The sequence below is a fragment of the Panthera tigris genome, chromosome B4 (assembly GCF_018350195.1).
Source record: "Panthera tigris isolate Pti1 chromosome B4, P.tigris_Pti1_mat1.1, whole genome shotgun sequence".
NCBI lineage: Eukaryota > Metazoa > Chordata > Mammalia > Carnivora > Felidae > Panthera > Panthera tigris.
The window spans coordinates 102,112,828-102,132,020 of NC_056666.1; the positions used below are offsets into that span (position 1 = coordinate 102,112,828).

The 19,193-nt window shown below is 37.5% G+C and overlaps 1 protein-coding gene across 6 annotated transcripts in view; it reads right to left on the minus strand.

Moving 5' to 3' along the window:
• PPP1R12A (protein phosphatase 1 regulatory subunit 12A) overlaps positions 1-19,193 on the minus strand; it is a 160,379-nt gene that overhangs the window by 92,384 nt on the left and 48,802 nt on the right. For all 6 annotated transcript variants that reach the window (XR_001510998.2, XM_007088740.3, XM_007088739.3 and 3 more), the window contains exon 2: positions 15,236-15,366. Coding sequence is in view for 5 of the 6 variants with exons in the window: in XM_007088740.3 (XP_007088802.1) it covers positions 15,236-15,366 (131 nt within the window). In the remaining variant the exon portion in view is untranslated. The remainder of the gene's footprint in view (positions 1-15,235; positions 15,367-19,193) is intronic.

The following is a 19,193-nucleotide window of genomic DNA, read 5'->3' on the forward strand; positions in this document are numbered from 1 at the left end:
ATCTTAGGGAGAAAAGCTCTCAGTTTTTCCCACTGAGGATGATATTAAAGGTGAGTTTTTCATATATGGTTTTTATGATCTTGAGGTATGACCCTTCTATCTCTATTTGCTTGAGGGGTTTTTAATCAAGAAAGGACGCTGTATTTTGTCAAGTAAGCATTTTGTCAAATGCTTTCTCTGCGTCTATTGACAGGATCATGTCATAGGCCTCATAGGATGAGTTTGGAAGTTTTCCTTCCATTTCTATTTTTTTGGAAAAGCTTCAAAAGAATAGGTGTTAACTCTTCTTTAAATGGTTTGGTAAAATTCCTCTGGAAAGCCACACAGCTCTGGACTCTTGTTTTTTGGGACGTTTTTGATTACTAATTCAATTTCTTTACTGGTTATTGATCTGTTAAAATTCTCTACTTCTTCATGTTTCAGTTTTGGTAGTTTATATGTTTCTAGGAATTTTTCCATTTCTTCAAGATTGCCCAATTTACTGGCATATAATTGCTCATAATAATCTCATTATTGTTTGTATTTCTGCTGTGTTGGTTGTGATTTCTCCTCTTTCATTCTTGACTTTATTTATTTGGGTCCTTTCCTTTTTATTTTTGATCAAACTGGCTACAGGTTTATCAATTTTGTTGATTCATTCAAAGAACCAGCCATGGGTTTCACTGATCTGTTCTAGTGTGTGTGTGTGTGTGTGTGTGTGTGTGTGTGTGTGTGTGTGTGTGTGGTCAAGCATTGATTTCTGCTCTAATCTTTATTATTTCCCATCTTCTACTGGTTTGGGGTTTTATTTGCTGTTCTTTTTCCAGCTCGTTAAGGTGTAAGGTTAGGTTGTGCATCTGAGACCTTTCTTCCTTCTTAAGGAAGGCCTACATGACATTGCTATATACTTCCCTCTTATGACTGCCTTTGCTGCATCCCAGAGCTTTTAGGCTGTTATGCTACCATTCTCATTGGCTTCCATGTACTTAATTTCCTCTTTGTTAGTCCATTCGTTTTTCAGTAGGATGTTCTGTAAATCTGCAAGTATTCATTGTCTTTCCTAATTTTTTCTCGTAATTGACTTCGAGTTTCACAACATTGTGGTCTGAAAATATGCATGGTATGATCTTGATCTTTTTTAACTGTCGAGGGCTGATTTGTGACCCAGTATGTGATATATTCCAGGGAATTTCCATGTGCACTTGAGAAGAGTGTGTATTCTGCTTTAGGATGAAATGTTCTGAATATATCTGTTAAGTCCATCCAGTCCAGTGTGTCATTCAAAGCCATTGTTTCTTTGTTGATTTTCTGTTTAGATGATCTGTCCATTGCGGTAAGTGGGTGTTGAAGTCCCTTACTATTATGGTATTATTATCAATGAGTTTCTGTATGTTTGTGATTAATTGATTTATATATTTGGGTATGAAGAGTTTTCTTAAAAACAGCAGCTCTTCATTCGGGACTTGACAAATGTTATTCCACATCCATGGTTTCTGATGAGAAATCTGTTGTCATTCAAGTTTCCCTCCTTATAGTATCGTTTCTTTCTCAATGCTATGAAGACTTTTTTCTTTAGTTTTCAGAGGTTTGTATAGAAGATGTCCTTGTGTGGAGTGCTTTGTTTTATCCTGTCTGTAATTTTGTTTTTAATGTTTATTTATTTTTGAAAGAGAGGGAGAGACAGAGCATGAGTTGGGGAGGGGCAGAGAGAGAGGGAGACAAAGATTCCAAAGCAGGCTCCAGGCTCTGAGCTGTCAGCACAGAGCCCAATGCGGGGCTCGAACTCATGAACTGCAAGATCACGACCTGAGCTGAAGTCAGACGCCCAACTGACTGAGCCACCCAGGCAGCCCTGGAATTTTTTTTTAATGTTTATTTTCTTTTTAAAAAGTTTTTTAAGTTTATTTTTGAGAGACAGTGAGCACGGGGGTGGGGGGAGCAAAGAGGGAGACAGACACAGATTCCAAAGCAGGCTCCAGGCTCCGAGCTGTCAGCACAGAGCCCAATGTGAGGCTTGAACCCATCGAGCCATGAGATCATGACCTGAGCTGAAGTGGGACACTTCACCGACTGCACCACACAGGAACCGCATTTTATTTTTGAGACAGAGACAGCATGAGTTGGGGAGGGGCAGAGAGGGAAAAAGAGAGAGAATCCCAAGGAGGCTCCACATCACCAGCACAGAGCCTGATGTGGGGCTTGAACTCATGAACTGTGAGATCATGACCCGGGCCAAAATCAAGAGCTGGGTGCTTAACCGACTGAGCCACCCAGGCACCCCTATCTTGTCTGGAATTTGGTGGCTTCTTGAACCTGTAGGTTTATATATTTTGCCAACTTTAAGTTTTTAGCTATCACTTACCATTTCATGCAATAATTTTCCAGTCATGCCTTGTTACTCCTCTTCTGGGACTCCAATGGCACAAATGTTAGCTCTTTGTTATAGCCCCACAAGTCCCGAAGGCTTTATTCATTTTATTTTACTCCATTTCCTCTCTGTTGTTTAGATATGGTAATCCCCACTTATCTATTATTCAGTTTACTAATTCTTTCTTCTATCACCTCCATTCTACTCTTGAGCTTATCTGTTTTTATTTTGGTTGTTAGATTTTTCAGTTCAAAAATTCCCATTGGATTCTTATTTTTTTTTGCAGATTTTCTTTTTGCTGAGACCCTTAATTTTTTTGTTTCAAGCATGCTCATAATTGGCTTGTTGAAGTATTTTTATGATAGCTGCTCTACGATCTTTGTCACATAGCTTTTTTATTTTTTTAAGTAGGCTCCACACCCAATGCAAGGCTTGAATTCATGACCCTGAGATCAAGGCCTGAGCTGAGATCAAGAGTTGACACTTCACCTACTGAGCCACCCAGGCACCCCTTTGTCAGATAATTTTAAGAGTAGTAGCTTTGTCATCTCCATGTTGGTCTCTACTGGCTGTCTTTTTTCATTCAATTTGAGAATTTCCTTTGTATGACAACTGATTTTCAATCAAAATCTGGACACTTTGGGTATTATGTTAAGAGAGACACTCTAGATCATGCTTAAATCTTCTATGTTAGCTGGCTTTGTTTGGCTCTGCTGTAGCAAAGGAAGCTGGGAGGTACTATCTCATTACCATGAAGTGGGAGCAGAAGTCTAGGTTCCCCACTCAGCCTCCACTGACACCAGAGATGAGGTGGTGGCTTCTAGCCTAGCCTTACTTCTAGTTCACCATCAAGCCTTCACTGACATCTCCCTTGATGAGAAGAGTATGAATGCTTCACTACTACTCCCCATGTGGCCTCCAGTGACAATATATAAGGGGAGGAGGTAGGCATCTTTACTGGTGGGTGATGGTGAAAGTATTCATTCTCCACTAGGTCTCTTCTGACACACTCCAAGATGGAACTGGTTGGTATCTACTACAGTGTGTGTTGTGGGGGTGGGGGGGGGCGGCGCTAGTTAACCATTTGGCGGGGATTAAAGTCTTGGCTGGCTATGTATGTGGCCTAATCTGACATTACTGCAGGAGGGGTGTTGGTGCACATCAATATAGTCTGGTAAGGGTGGAGGTCTACACTCCCTACCTATCCTTTGCTGGTGAGATTGTGTGGGAGAACAGTTTTTTTCCTTTGGACTTTGATTAAATAGAGTAGTGGTTGTTGTTGTTATTACAAATTTTCTGTCTTGCTAATGTGCCCCTCTATTATGATGATGATGATGATGATGATGATGATGATGATGATGTTTCTGTTTTGCTAGTGTGCCCCTCTCCTAGTATTTGGCTAAAGAAATTAAGCTTTTTGTTGGGACTTCTTTTTTTGGGGTGCCCATTGGTGCTTCTGGGTTATCAGCTTCTCCAGCTCAAAGTGTGGGATATATGACGCAACATGAAAAGCCAGAAAATTCTCTCCTATGTCATTCTTTGGGTCTTGTGATGCCTAGCCATTCTGCCTTCTCTCGACCTCTCATGAGCTTATGTTTTATATATAATATTCAGGTTTTAGTAGTTCTTAGAAGGAAAAACAAGGGAAAACTGTGTCTAGTCTATCTTCTCAGAAGCAGAAATTCTCTCTCATTTTTAATTGTTGAATTACGATGCTTAGAACATTACCAATTTTAACCTTAGTTTTTTATAATTTATCAAAACCCTAAAGGCAAAAAGTATTATTTTTGTGTATAAGTCATGTTATCAGTCCAATTGGTTAGTACTGATACCTTGCCAAATACTTTGCTTAACTTCTGACATCATGGTTCCATAATTCTGCTATAGATACAATTACTTATGCCAATAGCAAAGACCAGGCTAATACTTGTGAGAAAAATGAATCTGTGACAGTGGGGTCTATCTTCCAGTTGTCTAGGAACCTGGATTGTCATTAGTTTAAAAAAAAAAACCCTCAAAATGTGGGAAAGTATTTAAATTCCTCTATTCTCTTTGCGAAGCCACCTTTAAATACAGGAAGTCCTCAAAGTTCTCTCTTTAGCATTTCCTATTTCTCTCAATTACTCCCCAGACCAATGACTCTATACTGCTTTGATAATACACTAAGTCCTGAAAAGGCATATTTATTTAAATTAATTATATATACTCCTGTCTTACTTTATTAATGCAACTTTCCATTCCCAGAGGCAAAATTCCTACTCATTGTGCAGCAATTCTAACATGCATATTTCCCTCACATTTTAATATCACTGAAATCTTCTACAATCGATCAATGTTACAATCCATGATGCCTTATAATGGCTATCGGCTAGGTGGCAGACACAACATAGTTGTGATTATCTGTCCTCATGTGCCTTCAGTCACAGTTATTCATATGCTTTTCACTTCAGTCAATTCATGTGCATCCTTGTTACCTTATTTATTGAACTTAACTATTGCTTAAAATGTTTTCCTGGATGTTGTCTGAAACTTGTTGATATCTATCTTCTGGTAAGATCAAGAAAGCATCAAAATCAAAACTTGCGGAATGCACACAAATGATTTAGAATATAATCCCAAAGGCAATAAGAGAACATTCCTTAAATTTTTTTTAAAGTTTATTTATTTTTGAGAGAGAGAGAGAGAGAGAGAGAGAGAAAGTGAGAGAGAACGTGAGCGAGAGTGGGGGAGGGGCAGAGATAGAGAGGGAGACACAGAATCCGAAGCAGGTTCCAGGCTCTGAGCTGCCAGCACAGAGCCTGACATGGGGCATAAACCCACGAACCGCAAGATCATGACCTGAGCCGAAATTGGACGCTTAACTGACTGAGCCACCCAGGCATCCCATACGAGAACATTCTTTTTTTTTTTTTTTTTTAAACATTTATTTATTTTTGATAGAGTGAGACAGAGCGCAAGCCAGGGAGGGGCAGAGAGAGAGTGAGACAAAATCCAAAGCAGGCTCCAGGCTCTGAACTGCCAGCACAAAGCCCAACATTGGGGTCAACCCGCGAACCATGAGATCATGATCCGAGCCAAAGTCGGACACCCAACTGACTGAGCCACCCAGGCGCCCCAAGAGAACATTCTTTAAAAACGTTGCATCAATAAAATGCTAAATTTAGAAAACGATACTGTGTGAAAAACCCAGGTGATTAAACATACACAGACACAGAAAGTATCATAATTTCACTTTTGTAAACTTTTAAAATTGGTATATAAAGTAATTACACTGTGTTACAACAATGGCATCTTAATTAAACTTCATGAAATCCAGTATATGCATTATAAACACTCCCAATATAGTCCTGGCTTCCTACTGCATCATTTCCATTAGCATCTCAAATAGGGCCTATTTAAAACCACATTCCTCTACAGTCTCTCCTCTGCTTCCCCCAATCTTGCTCTTTAGATCTCTTAATAAGTTTAAAGGCATCATTGTCCCAGTTACAAAGGTTAGACAGGGAGGTAGAATAGTGTAACAGCTTAAAGTGCAGACCTGAAAAGTTAGACTAGGTTCAAATCCTAGCTCTGCCACTTACTTACTATGATTACTTTTTGACTCAAGTTTCCTCATCTATAAAATAAGAATCATAATACAGGGCCATCATCATTCACCCAAACCCAAATTTCAAAATTTTTCATATTTTAAAAAGGTACCGTTGTAGATTATGTAACACCCCCACTGAGTCTGAGGCAGCACTTTATATTACCAAACACATTACTGTTTTTGCAAAAAAGAAATGTACAGTACATTGTATAAACAGACTATAAATAGCCTCATATCAGTTCAGGTCATGGTTTGTTGACAAATGAGCCTACACCTAAAGTTACAATTAGTCTCTCATTTTTCCAAGTTTTTGGGGTTTGGAATTGTGCATATAGACCTGTGGGGTGGTGGTAATATTTTCATGTGACTGTTAGGACGACTGAAATGACATATACTTAAAGGACTTAGAGCAGTGACTAGTACAAGTTAAGCACTCAATGAACATTAGCTATTATTATCAAGCCTTATCACCACCTTGATTCTTCCTCCTACCTTACTACCTAGATCCAGTGAATCACACCAAGCCTTATCAATTCTATTTTCCAAATTTCTTTCAAATATGCACCACTTCCAATTTCATTGCCATTGCCCTAGCTCTCTTGTCCAACAATACTAATCTGTGAAGAACAGTCTTCCTAAAATACAGAGTGAGGATCATCATGTCCCTAAAAATGCATCACCACTAAAGGTCAAACTTAGCAACGTACACTAATTCCTCTATGCTGTAGACTCAGTTCATTTTCCCAATCCAATCTGCTACCTTCCATATACCCCTAATGCTCTTCTCCCTGAAATATGGCTCCAAAATCCTCTTATCCAATGGAATCAGAACCAGTATTTGCTTGGTTAACCATAAGCTCTAAATAAGGAATAACAGGGGTGCCTGAGTGGCTCAGCTGGTTAAGCAGCCAGCTTTGGCTCAGAACATGTTCATGGGTTTGAGTCCAGCGTCGGGCTCTGTGCTGACAGCTCAGAGCCTGGAGCCTGCTTCGGATTCTGTGTCTTCCTCTCTCTCTACTCCTCTCCTGCTCATGCTTTGCCTCTATCTCTCTCCATCTCCTCCATGGATAAATGTTAAAAAAATTTTTTTTAATTGGAAATAAAACAATGAATATATGAAAATAAATGTAAATAAGACATTTATTTCAACATAGAAGATACTGGAGAATGTCTCCAATGACTTAAGTCCATGATACTTTTCTTGCATAAAGCATACTCATAATGCATTTCCTAAGACTTCAAAGTGTCTTTTAAAAAATAAAGGAATGATTGGGGTACCTGGCTGGTTCAGTTAGCTGAGTGTCTGTATTCCACTCAGGTCATGATCTCACAGTTCATGAGTTCGAGCCCCGTGTCGGACTCTGCGCTGACAGCCCAGAGCCTGCAGCCTACTTCATATTCTTTGTCTCCCTCTCTTTATGCCCCTCCCATGTTTGTGTTCTGTCTCAAAAATAAATAAACATAAAAAAAGTAATGATAAAAAACAGCATTATGAATAGTAACAATTAACTTAGCTAACATTTACTGAATACTAAATATGCTGTATATTGTGCCAACTGTCTTATATATGCTATTTAATCTTCTCAATAATCTTATAAAGTAGGGATACGTATTAATACTTTCATTTTATAGATATGGAAACAGAGGTTCAGAGAAGCTGGTACCAGAGAAGCTGGTAATTTGCCTAAAGTTAATAGCAATTAATTGGCAGAGTTAAGATTATAATGGAGTTTTTGATTCCTAAACGTTAGGTCAGTAATATAATAACATTTTTCACGGGCATGGTGGTGAAGTTTATGTATTTCTTAAATTGGTTAAGAATTTGATTCTTTTACCCAAGATAGCAACATTACTGAATTCCAGACGTAGGATTCAACAGGTGCAGACTGTGAAGCAAGATGTCTAGTTTGTTGAAAGGCTCAGCAAGGGGATCAGAGTGGCTAAAAGAGACAGCCTGAGAGGAGTGAAGAATATAAAATCAGAGGAGTAATATGAGGTCAAACTATAGCCTTGTAGGCTATCAGAACTCTGGCTTAAACTCTGAATGTATTATGAACCCCCTGGATGGATATGAATAAAAATGCGGTATTACCCCACTTATAAAATATTATTTACTTATTTTATTTTTAAGATTTACTTTTAATTTTTTAATCCCTATACCCAACACGGGGCTTGAACTCATGACCCTGAGGATCAAAAGTCACACACTCCACTGACTGAGCCAGGCGCCCCCTGCCCCATTTGTAATATTTTAAATGGATCATCCTGGCTGCTGTGTGGAAAACAGATGGTGGGAAGAGGATGGTTATGGTTAGAATAACTGCAACTCTAAGTCCAGTGAAAAATGACAGTGTGCAAGATTATGAAGAAATTAAAGAGGTGACAAAAATAGTAAGATACTGGATATATTTTGAAGGGTAAGCCAAGAGAAATCTTGAGGATGTTTATGGAATAAAGGTTATAATGAAGAAGAAAAGCCAAACCATAAATAAGCCACCACAAATATTTAAAAGTTAGCATATCTTTAAATAGCTGATTCTTTAATGATCAAATGACAAATTTCATGAAACTTTTTCCATGCTGCAAATAAGACCATGAGAATGTCACTGAATGTAATCCTACTTGCATTTTATAATGATATAAAATCTTCTATAGTGGTGGCTTTGAAACGATTCCAAACACAAAGAAAAATATGTGAAATATACTAATTAATCAACATTTCATTGTATGTACTGTAACACTATGTACTATAATTTTTCTCTACTACTGAAAAATTTTATGACAGACACCAAAGCTACTCAAGATAAAAGCACTTCCTTTTTTTTTTTTTTTTTTAATGTTTATTTACTTTTGAGAGAGAGAACAATCCAGAGAGAGAGCAAGCGCACAAGCAGGGAGGGACAGAGAGAGACAGAGACAGAGACAGAGACAGAGAGAGAGAGAGAGAGATGGAGAATCTGAAGCAGGCTCTAGGCTCTGAGCGGTCAGCACAGAGCCTGATGCAGGGCTTGAACTCACAAACTGCGAGATAGTGACCTGAAACGAAGTCTGACGCCCAACTGACTGAGCCACCCAGGAGCCCCCAGATAAAAGCACTTCTTTTTATTTTATTTACTTACTTATTTTAACGTTTATTTATTTTTGAGAGAAAAAGATAGAGTGTGAGTGGAAGAGGGGCAAAGAGAGAGACAGGGAGAAACAGAATCTGAAGCAGGCTCCAGGGTCTGTCTGAGCTGTCAGCATAGTGTCTGGAGGCGGGCAGGGGGGACTCAAACTCACAAGCAGTGAGATCATGACCTAAGACGAAGTCAGATGCTTAACCGACTGAGCCACCCAGGCACCCAAGATAAAAGCGCTTCTTAACCATCTGTGGTGGGAGCTTAATAAAGGAAAAGTGGTAATGAAACTAAAATAGCAAAAGATATCAGAAAAATAATCACATCAATAACCAAATATTAATAAAACATATTGTTTATGGAGTACAACTCTGCAATCCAAAAGAATGAAATCTTGCCATCCGCAACTACATGGATGGAACTAGAGGGTATTATGCTAAGCAAAATTAGAGGAAAACAAATATATGACCTCACTCATATGAGGACTTTAAGATACAAAACATGAACATAAGGGAAGCAAAAATAATATAAAAACAGGGAGGGGGACAAAACATAAGAGACTCTTAAATAGAGGGTTGCTGGAGGGGTTGTGGAGGGGGGCAGGGATGGGCTAAATGGGTAAGAGGCATTAAGGAATCTACTCCTGAAATCATCGTTGCATCATGTGCTAACAAACTTGGATGTAAATTATAAAAAATAAATAAATTATAGATAGAAAAAATAAAGTTTTATTATTAAAAATTTTTTTCACATAAATATACAAATACCTATGATTTGCAAAAATAAAAGGGCAATTCCAAGGCTAAAACTAGAGTCATTCAAGTAAACAGCATTCACTGGTTAATCACAGGGACAGGCTGAATAAACTACTATGACTACGTCACAATGGAGTACTACACCTAAATAGAACAATGAGAGATAGCTCTCTACCCCACTACATAGCCATCTCCAGACCAGACTATTAAGTGAAAAAAGCAAGTGAAGAAGTATGTGTGTGGTATTCTATCATTTAGCTACAAGAGGGAATATTTTAAATGATGCTTACATTAAAAAACAAACTGGGATAAAATATAAAATTTGAAAAATAGTGTAGAAGGAAATAGGATGGTAGAGCAGGAACTGCCATTAGAACATGGTATTTTATGTAAATTATAAAACAAACTGAAGTTAAAAAAGCAAACTCCAAACAATAAATAAAGTTAAACAATCAACCTAATAGGCATATCTAGTTGGTAGCATAACCACAAAGAAAAGAACTATTTCAAGTGACTTCAATACATAGTAATTTGATGGTATATTTGAAGCGAGATACCTTAAGTACAAAAAGAAATGACCTCCTAACCTCTGCCAAAAAACAAACAAAACACAAAACTTCAAACTGCTTCTGGTAATCCTATTGTTGTTGTTAGTGGTATTGTTGTTATAAGTAGTCTAATGTATGTGTAATATATAATAATGAAGCAAATTAGTAATTGCGTGTTATTTTAATCTTACAGTTCCTGGCAACAGAAGTATAGGGAGAAAGGAAATACTGATACAAGATAGAAGAGGTTAAAGGAAAACACCTTGGTACCAAATCTGAATCTGAAGCAATGACCAACTCAGTAGCAATGAGTACTTCTAGCACCCATTACAAGAACAGGGCTCTTTGGGGAAATGGCAATTCCAGACCCAGGGCAGAGGGAAAAAAAAATGAGTCTGGAGCACCTTGTAACACTAGAGAGCAAGAAAGGTTGAAAGATCATTTTCTCTGGTCATATCCCAAGGTCTTAGAAGCCAAGAGGAAGAGATTCTTGATGACCAAAGATACATAATTTACTAATCAATAAGGATGGTAACATCATTAACCACATTAAGTATATTTCAGTGTCCTCATGTGGTCTTTTCTGTGTGCATGCACCAGATGTCTCTATTTTTTGCATCCAAATTTCCCCTTCTTTTAAGGAAATCAGTAAGAATGAATTGCCCCCTCCCCCCTCCCCCCAAGTGCCTCATTTAACTTAATTATCTGTTTAAAGGCTGCATCTATACAGTCACATTCCAAGGTTCTGGGGGTGTTAGGTAGGGCTTCAACAGCTGAATTAGGTACAGATACGATTCAGCACACCAAAGGAAAAGAATGATGTTAATGCATACATTTCAAAACCGACTCATCAGTATTCAGTAAAACAATACATATGCTGAGCATTAACATAAAAGTCCCCAAACTCACCACCTTTATTGTTCCTCTAATCCACTCTGGAGAAGGGGCATTATTAGACAATCTCTATTTTTGGTTTTCCCTAAGAATTCTACCTTATTCAAAGCAGGGAGAGGTTGAGAATAATTATTTTGGTGAAAAGGTAAGACAATTGAGCCAGAATACAAAGAGCTATCATTCATCTATTCACTTGGCTCCTGCTAGGCTACAAACCAGATGTTAAATTGTTAAATGTCTAGAAACTAAACTGTAATCTCATATTCTTTGTGTACTATCTCCAACAGAGGTCGAAATTATTTATTTATTATCTATTTATTTATTTATACACTTTATTTTTAAGGTAATCTCCACACTCAGCATGTGGCTTGAACTCATAACTCTGAGATCAAGTCGCATGCTCCACCGACTGAGCCAGCCAGGAGCCCCCAGGGGTCAAAAATTTAGAACTCACTGTATCCAAATCATACTTAAGGCATCAGAGTAAACTATATGTGCTTCATTGTTTGTTTCATCTCTCATTTCAATAGGGATGAATTAGAACTATTCTGTGCATAAAGCAGTTCCTAAAGAAGCATGTAAACATCTGATACATTGTAGAGATGCCAGGAATTATCAGACAAGTTTCTGGAAGAAATGACATACAACTGCATCTTGAGAGTTTGGCAGGAGCTGGTAAAGTAAAGAAATAAAGCAAATGAACCACTATAAGCAAAGACTCATTAACGTGAACCAGCAGTGAATGTTGGGAAATTAAAAGTAGTCCAGTATTAAGAGAGTGAAAAATATCGAAAGCATTATGAGAAATAAGAGGTAGGAGGAAGCCAGATCCTATTTTATAAATAGTATTAATCGTTGAGGCTAAGTAGCTTGGCCAAGGGCACATAGCTTGCAAAAAACAAAATCAGGATTTACAACAAATTTAACTTCAAATATTTCATTTGGCAGAGTGACCCAAATTTCCTAGATCTTTCCTGGCTTATAACTTATTATTTTTTTTTTAATTTTTTTTTAATGTTTATTTATTTTTGACAGAGAGAGAGACAGAGCATGAGCAGGGGAGGGGCAGAGAGAGAGGGAGACACAGAATCGAAAGCAGGCTCCAGGCTCTGAGCTGCCAGCACAGAGCCCCATGCGGGGCTCGAACTCACAGACCGCGAGATCATGACCTGAGCCAAAGTTGGACGCTCAACCGACTGAGCCACCCAGGTGCCCCTCTACATCATTATTAATAGGGCCTTCTTTTACTCTATAAATACTCTGACTTGGGGGTATCTTTACCCTAGCTCTTAAGCCATCATGCTATTTTTTTCTAGACCAAAGAAAAATAGGTTTTCATTAACTTCTCATATTAGTGAGATTAACTGGTAAAAAAGATAATGCTGATAAAAATAATCATGTATTTGGAAGGGCTATGGACTATCACCTTAACGAATAACCCAGTCAATATTTATCAGAGTTAAATTGTCTTTTATAAACATTCTTATTATTTAATAAAAGAAGGCAGAAAGAGCAACAAAGAAAAAGTCATAATTCTTCTAATTTTGTTCAAAGTATGCATTCAGATACTCTAGTTATACCACAGCCATAAATTCAAACTGCCTAAAGAAAGGTAGATCACCACAACTCTACTCAATCTTGGCTAAACCAGGTCATTTCTGTTTGTATTAAGTCCTATGAAGCACTTGTTCCATAGCCTACCTTCTAAAAAATGAAAAGCTGTGGTTTTTCTACTGAAAATATTAACACCTGCAGCAGACTGCTTACTCCCCCTCATACTTATTTACTGACATGCAAAACACTGAATATGCCAAGCACTTGCTTTTCCCAGGGTAGACATGGGCAAGTGACAAGACCAGACCAACACAAATCCCTAAAGCGGAAATCTGATGCAGTCCGAGGACTCTCTTGGATAAGTTCCCCTCTTTGACATACACAAAATATGGAGAAGATACTTTTCACACTCTACCCACTTTTTATTTTGCCCTCTGATGTGCATATGTAATAATACAACTGAGGAGTTGTGGCAATCATCCTGTCACCAGGAGGGGGACAAGGCTAAGAATAAAGTTCATATTTGGGGAAGACAGAAGAAAAAAACCTGAGAGACGCCCTTGAAGGTTTCACCAAGCAGTTTAATAAACTTGAATGCTCTTCCTCTAAACTGTATCATATACTGTAGCACAAGGATGCTTACTTTTTTTTTAAATGTTTATTTTTGAGTGAGAAAGAGAGCATGAATGGAGGGGCAGAGAAAGAGAAACATAGAATCTGAAGCAGGCTCTAGACTCTGAGCTGTCAGCACAAAACCCCACGCAGGGCTCAAACCCACAAACGGCAAGATCATGACAACCTGAGCCGAAGTGGATGCTTCACCACCTGAGCCATCCAGGCGCCCCAAGGACTCTTACTCTTTAGGTCATTTTAAATTTGATACTATTTAATTGCAGCTAAAATCATCCCAACCAACACAATGGTTTATCAATCAAGTGGAAGAAATTATTCAGGGTGATTATTATTGTCTTTTCAAACTCAGAAGCATGAATTACAAAAAAAGAAACACAAAGATTAAACATCTTAAGAGAAAAAAGTTGGGTTTTCATTTCCCCAGAGACAGTGTAACGGTCAAAAGTTAACACACATTGAGTATTTCCAATGTGCCAATTCTTTGTTTGATGGATTACTCAGTTAACCCTCACAACAATCCTAAGCAATATTATTCCTTTTTGAAAGAGGAAAAAAACAGAAGCATATAAAAGTTAAGCAACTTGCCCAAAGTCACACCCCGAGAATGGCTAAGGAAACATTCAAAATTCACATCATTTGACTCCAGAACTTGAGTACCAAATATTTACAGACAGCTTAAGATAAATGCACATTAGCTATTTTTTCTATGAAGAAGAGATCCAAGGCCTCTGTTGAGCATGAAAAAAACAGACAGGAATTAAGGAACTTGAGAACCATGATTATAATTATGAACGAACATTACTGTTTTTGCAATGACAAAAGACTTCCTCATTTTGCACATAAAGAAATTAAGGCCCAGAAAGGAAAAGATGAAAATAAAGTGTAATTAGTGTTATACGCAGTAATAGAACTCAAGTAACTCAGATTTTCTGATTCCTAGGCCAGAGTACTTCTCATTTACCAACCAATGCCTCCCCTTTAAAATGATGTATCCTATCTCCAATACACATGGGGAGAAAAATGAAATAAAGGTATAACAATATTTAAGGCTTACTAAAAGAGATTCACAAAATAGAACTCCCATATTTGATATTATCAGTTGATAAGTTTTGATGTGAGCAGATAGACAATAAAACCTGTTTATGGTATTGGACACACAGTAACACAAAATGAAATAGTTCAGTGAAAATATTATTTTGTCAGGATAACTATACTTCCTTGTTAACTGTTTGAAGAATCAGATTTTCTTGGAAAGTACCTGCCCATTAAAGGTAGGTAAGAATGATGACCATTTCTCATTGAATTTTCTAAAACACGTATTTTTAGAAAACAATCTTAATAGCAACGAAGTATAAATGTTTAGACTAATTGGAGAACTCTGTACCATATTCTCCTTATACCAAAGTAACTTAACTGAGAATTATTGTTAATTTCTCCTAACAACTCAGATTACACAGGGATAGGCTAGATTGCTAAATTTAACTTTGAATCATTTGACAATGCTCTACATGTACTCAAAATAAAAGGAGATGGGAATGGAGAAGTGTACCATTACTCGTATCAATACAAAGTACCAAAAGCCAAAGAGGGTGGGAAGACAGGAAGATAAACTCCCAATGAGAGACTCAATATATGAATTCCCAAGAACTGCTTATTCTTCTTCCTGGGAAGAATAGTTTTCATGAATTAAGGTAATATAAGAGCTCACTCATTTATCAGTAACACCAATTTCTATAAAATCTCAGGTCTCTAAAATAGTGTTTGGATATTTGGATAAAAGTAACACAGAACTGGCTTACTCTGCAATATCAAGATATCCACAAGAAGCAGCTGCATGTAGTGGTATCCAGCCTTCATTATCAGGTTGATTAATATTTGCTCCATTTTCAACCAGAAACTTCACCATATCAACATTGTCATCAATGCAAGCCTAAAAACAAAACAGAAAGCACAATCAGAAAAAATATGAAGCAATGCTCCTAATAATACATCCATAGAACAAAATCCCTACTTTGCAACTTTTATAACATAAATATTCTCTGTCAGTGTGCTGCTATTTTGATTGTATTGCCATCAAACAGGTCAATGATACTAATGTGACTAGACAGTGCCAATCTCACGATAAAAATAAGTACATATTAAAATGATAACAATCAAAACATTATATAAGTACCAATAATAAAGCACTGGCTTTATAGCACTGGCTCCCAAAATGCGATCTGTCGAGGGGGGAGGGATCCTTTCAGGAAACTGACAATGCCAAAACTACTCTTAAAATAATACTAAGATGGTATTTCACCTTTTCATTGTGTTGACACGTGCACTTGAGAGTGCATAAAGCAACCGTGGCAAAACTTGCTTGTGCTTTAGCACAATCAAGACAGTGGCCAAAGAAACTACACTAACAAGTCACTGTATTCGCCACTATGCACTCATTGTTTTTTTTTTTAAGCTATTTTTTGGGGAGCTTGAGTAGCTCAGTGGTTAAGTCTCCAACTCTTGGTTTCAGCTCAGGTCATGACCTCACAGTCTGTGAGATCAAGCCCCACATCAAGATCTGTGCTGACAGCAGATTCGCAGATTCTTGGGATTCTCTCTTTCTGTCCCACCCCCAAAATGAATAAACTTTTAAAAAGCTATTTTTTACTTATGAATGTCCTTAAAGCAGTATAAAATATAAATCTTATTAAACCTTGACCCCTGAATACACATCTTTTTAGTACTCTTTGGAACAAAATATGAAGCATGCAAAAAACACTTCTTTCAAGTATAATGACTGCCCTGAGGAAAAGTATTTGTGCAACTAAGATGCAAGTTGAACTAGCCACTTTTTCCATGGAATACAATTTTTACTTAAACGAGAAACTATACTTAGTCTAACTTGGATTTGTGTCATACTTTTTCTTAAAAATGAACAAAATCTGTCAAGAAAAACAACAGTATTTGTTGTCCATGATAAACTGAACCTTTAGGAGCAAGTAAACCAGTTATTTTAACTTTAAAATGTTATTTATATAACACAGGTACAGTAATTCTATTTTAGAATGAATTAATAAAATACTTAAAATCCTCAGTGTTAACCTCTAGTATCACCAAATAGTAATATATTCACACTACGGAAACAAAAGTTCTTTGGGATCTTTCAATAACTAAAATTGTTTTAAACATTTATTTATTTTTGGCAGAGAAAGACAGGACACCAGTGGGGGAGGGGCAGAGAGAGAGAGGGAGACACAGAATCCGAAGCAGGCTCCACACGCTGAGCTGTCAGCACAGAGCCCTACATGGGGCTCAAACTCATGCATCGCGAGATCATGACCTGAGCTGAAGTTGGATGCTTAACCGACTGAGCCACCCAGGCACCCCTCCAAAAAATTTAAGAGTATAAAGTGGTCTTGAGACAAAGTTTGAGAACTTACAGTAAGTAAGAAGGAACTTTTATCAATGTTTACTTTGTGCCAGTAAGTACAACAAGTACTTTATTTTACTGATGTATATACATTATCCTCACAAAAACCCTCGTAAGAAACAAGAATTTTGCTTTACCTGCAGCACCTTAATATGGTTCTTGGCATGCGGTAGGGGCTTAACAGATGAATGATGAGAAAGCTAAGATTCAGAGATTAAGTAGCTTGAATAAGCCAGACAGGTGCGAGATGACAGAGCTGGCACTCTTAACAGTTGTTTAGATTCTAAAAAATATAATCTTTTTCCACACTTAACACTGCTTTCCACAGATATTCATAGTTTATCAACATATTTCTTGCCTATCTGTAATCTCAGCTACAGGATATCATAAGTTCTAGGCACTTACACAGCGTGCTGTATGAATGAAACCAGTTTTTCTTTGCCCACCATAGAAGCGAAAGAAAACACTTTTATTTATTTTTAAAGTTTATTTATTTTGAGAGAGAGAGAGAGAGAGAGAACAAGCAGGGAGGGGACAGAGAGAGGGGGACAGAGGATATGAAGTGGGCTCTGCACTGACAGCACAGAGTCCCATGCAGGGTTCAAACTCACAAACCATGAGATTGTGACCTGAGCCAAAGTCAGATGCTTAACTGACTGAGCCACCCACGTGCCCCCCAAAAACACTCCTAAGTAGCACTTTCTTAGGGGAAAAAATGACAGAGTTGGTGTCAAGAAAAGCAATACGGACAAAGTACAAAGTAGGAAAAGCACTGACAGGGAATCATAGCTTTTGGTTCTAGGCTCTAACTTTGGCAATGCCACAAATTTTATAGTGTTAGACAAGTATTTTAATCTTTCTTTTCAGGCTCTAGTATCGTTATTTATCAAGTGGACAGAAGAAGCTGGTAGGTTATATATCTCTAAAATTCCCTAACATGTTTAAGATTATTTTTTTTAAAAATGTTTATTTACTTATTTTGAGAGAGAGAGAATGTGTGCAAGCAGGGGAGGGACGGAGAGTGAGAATCCCAAACAGGCAGAATGCTGTCAGCATAAAGCCCAATGCAGGGCTCAATCCCACGAACTATGAGCTGTGAAGATCATAACCTGAGCCAAAATCAAGAGTTGGAGGCTTAACCAACTGAGCCACCCAGGCACCCAAGATTATATGTATCTGATTCTTCCCCTTGGAACAAGTTAAAGGATTCTGATGGCAAGATTTCATAGTGCTCAGAATAGTACCTTACACATAGCAGATATTAAATGAATATACATAAGTAACATTCATATGGACTTCAAGTATATACAGCTTGGGGAAAAATCTGTTTTTCAAGAAGCAGGGGTTTAAAGAAAGGGTTGGAGAGATTTGAGAGCCACAGCTATCTAGTAACAAAACAAGAAACATCCATATTCTATTTATTATATTAGAAAGTAGTCTATAAAACATTATTTGAGATAGCTAATGACCCACAGTGGCTTGAATTAATATTAGATCTATTTGAATGCTTAATCATTAAATTTCCTTGAGACAAGACATTGATTTTTTGTTTTTAATGTTTATTTGTTTTGAGGGAGAGAAAGGGTGGGAAGGGAGGAGCAGAGACAGAGGAGAGAGAGAATCCCAAGCAGGATTTGTACTATCAGTGTGAGCCCAAGGCAGGTCTTAATCCCACAAACAGTGAGATCACGACCTGAGCCAAAATCAAGAGTTGGAAGTTTAACCAACTGAGGCATCTAGGCGCCCCAAGAAAAGATACTGATTTAATTCTATCACCCTTTTCATTCCGCCTGCTTTAATTTTTCCAGACTCCAAAACAGTATTCTTTTATCATCGATTGAAAAATATAAAACTCTTATTTGATAAATACATCTAATACAAATCTGATTATTTATTTTAAAAGAGAGAGAGAGAACGTGAAAGCATGTGAGTTGGGAAGGGGGAGAGAGAGAGAGAGAGAGAGAGAGAGAGAGAGAATCCCAAGCAGTCTCCTTGCTGTTGGCACAGAGCCAATGTGAGGCTTGAACCCATGAAGCCGTAGGATCATGACCTGAGCTGAAACCAAGAGTGGGACGCTTAACTGACTGAACCACCCAGGCACCCCACAATCTGTTAAATTTTTAAAACAGGACACAAAAACAGTTTACGTAATATGATTACAATTTTACTAAGAAATATGTACAAAAAAGACTAGAATATACACTGAAGGTTAACAGTCATCACTGGCTGTGAGACTAAGACAAATTTTTATTTTCTTCTTTAAATTTTTCCTCATTTCCAAAATGTTTACACTGAATAGGCAGTATTTACATAAGAAAATTTAAGACTTCTTTTTTTTGTTTTAAGAT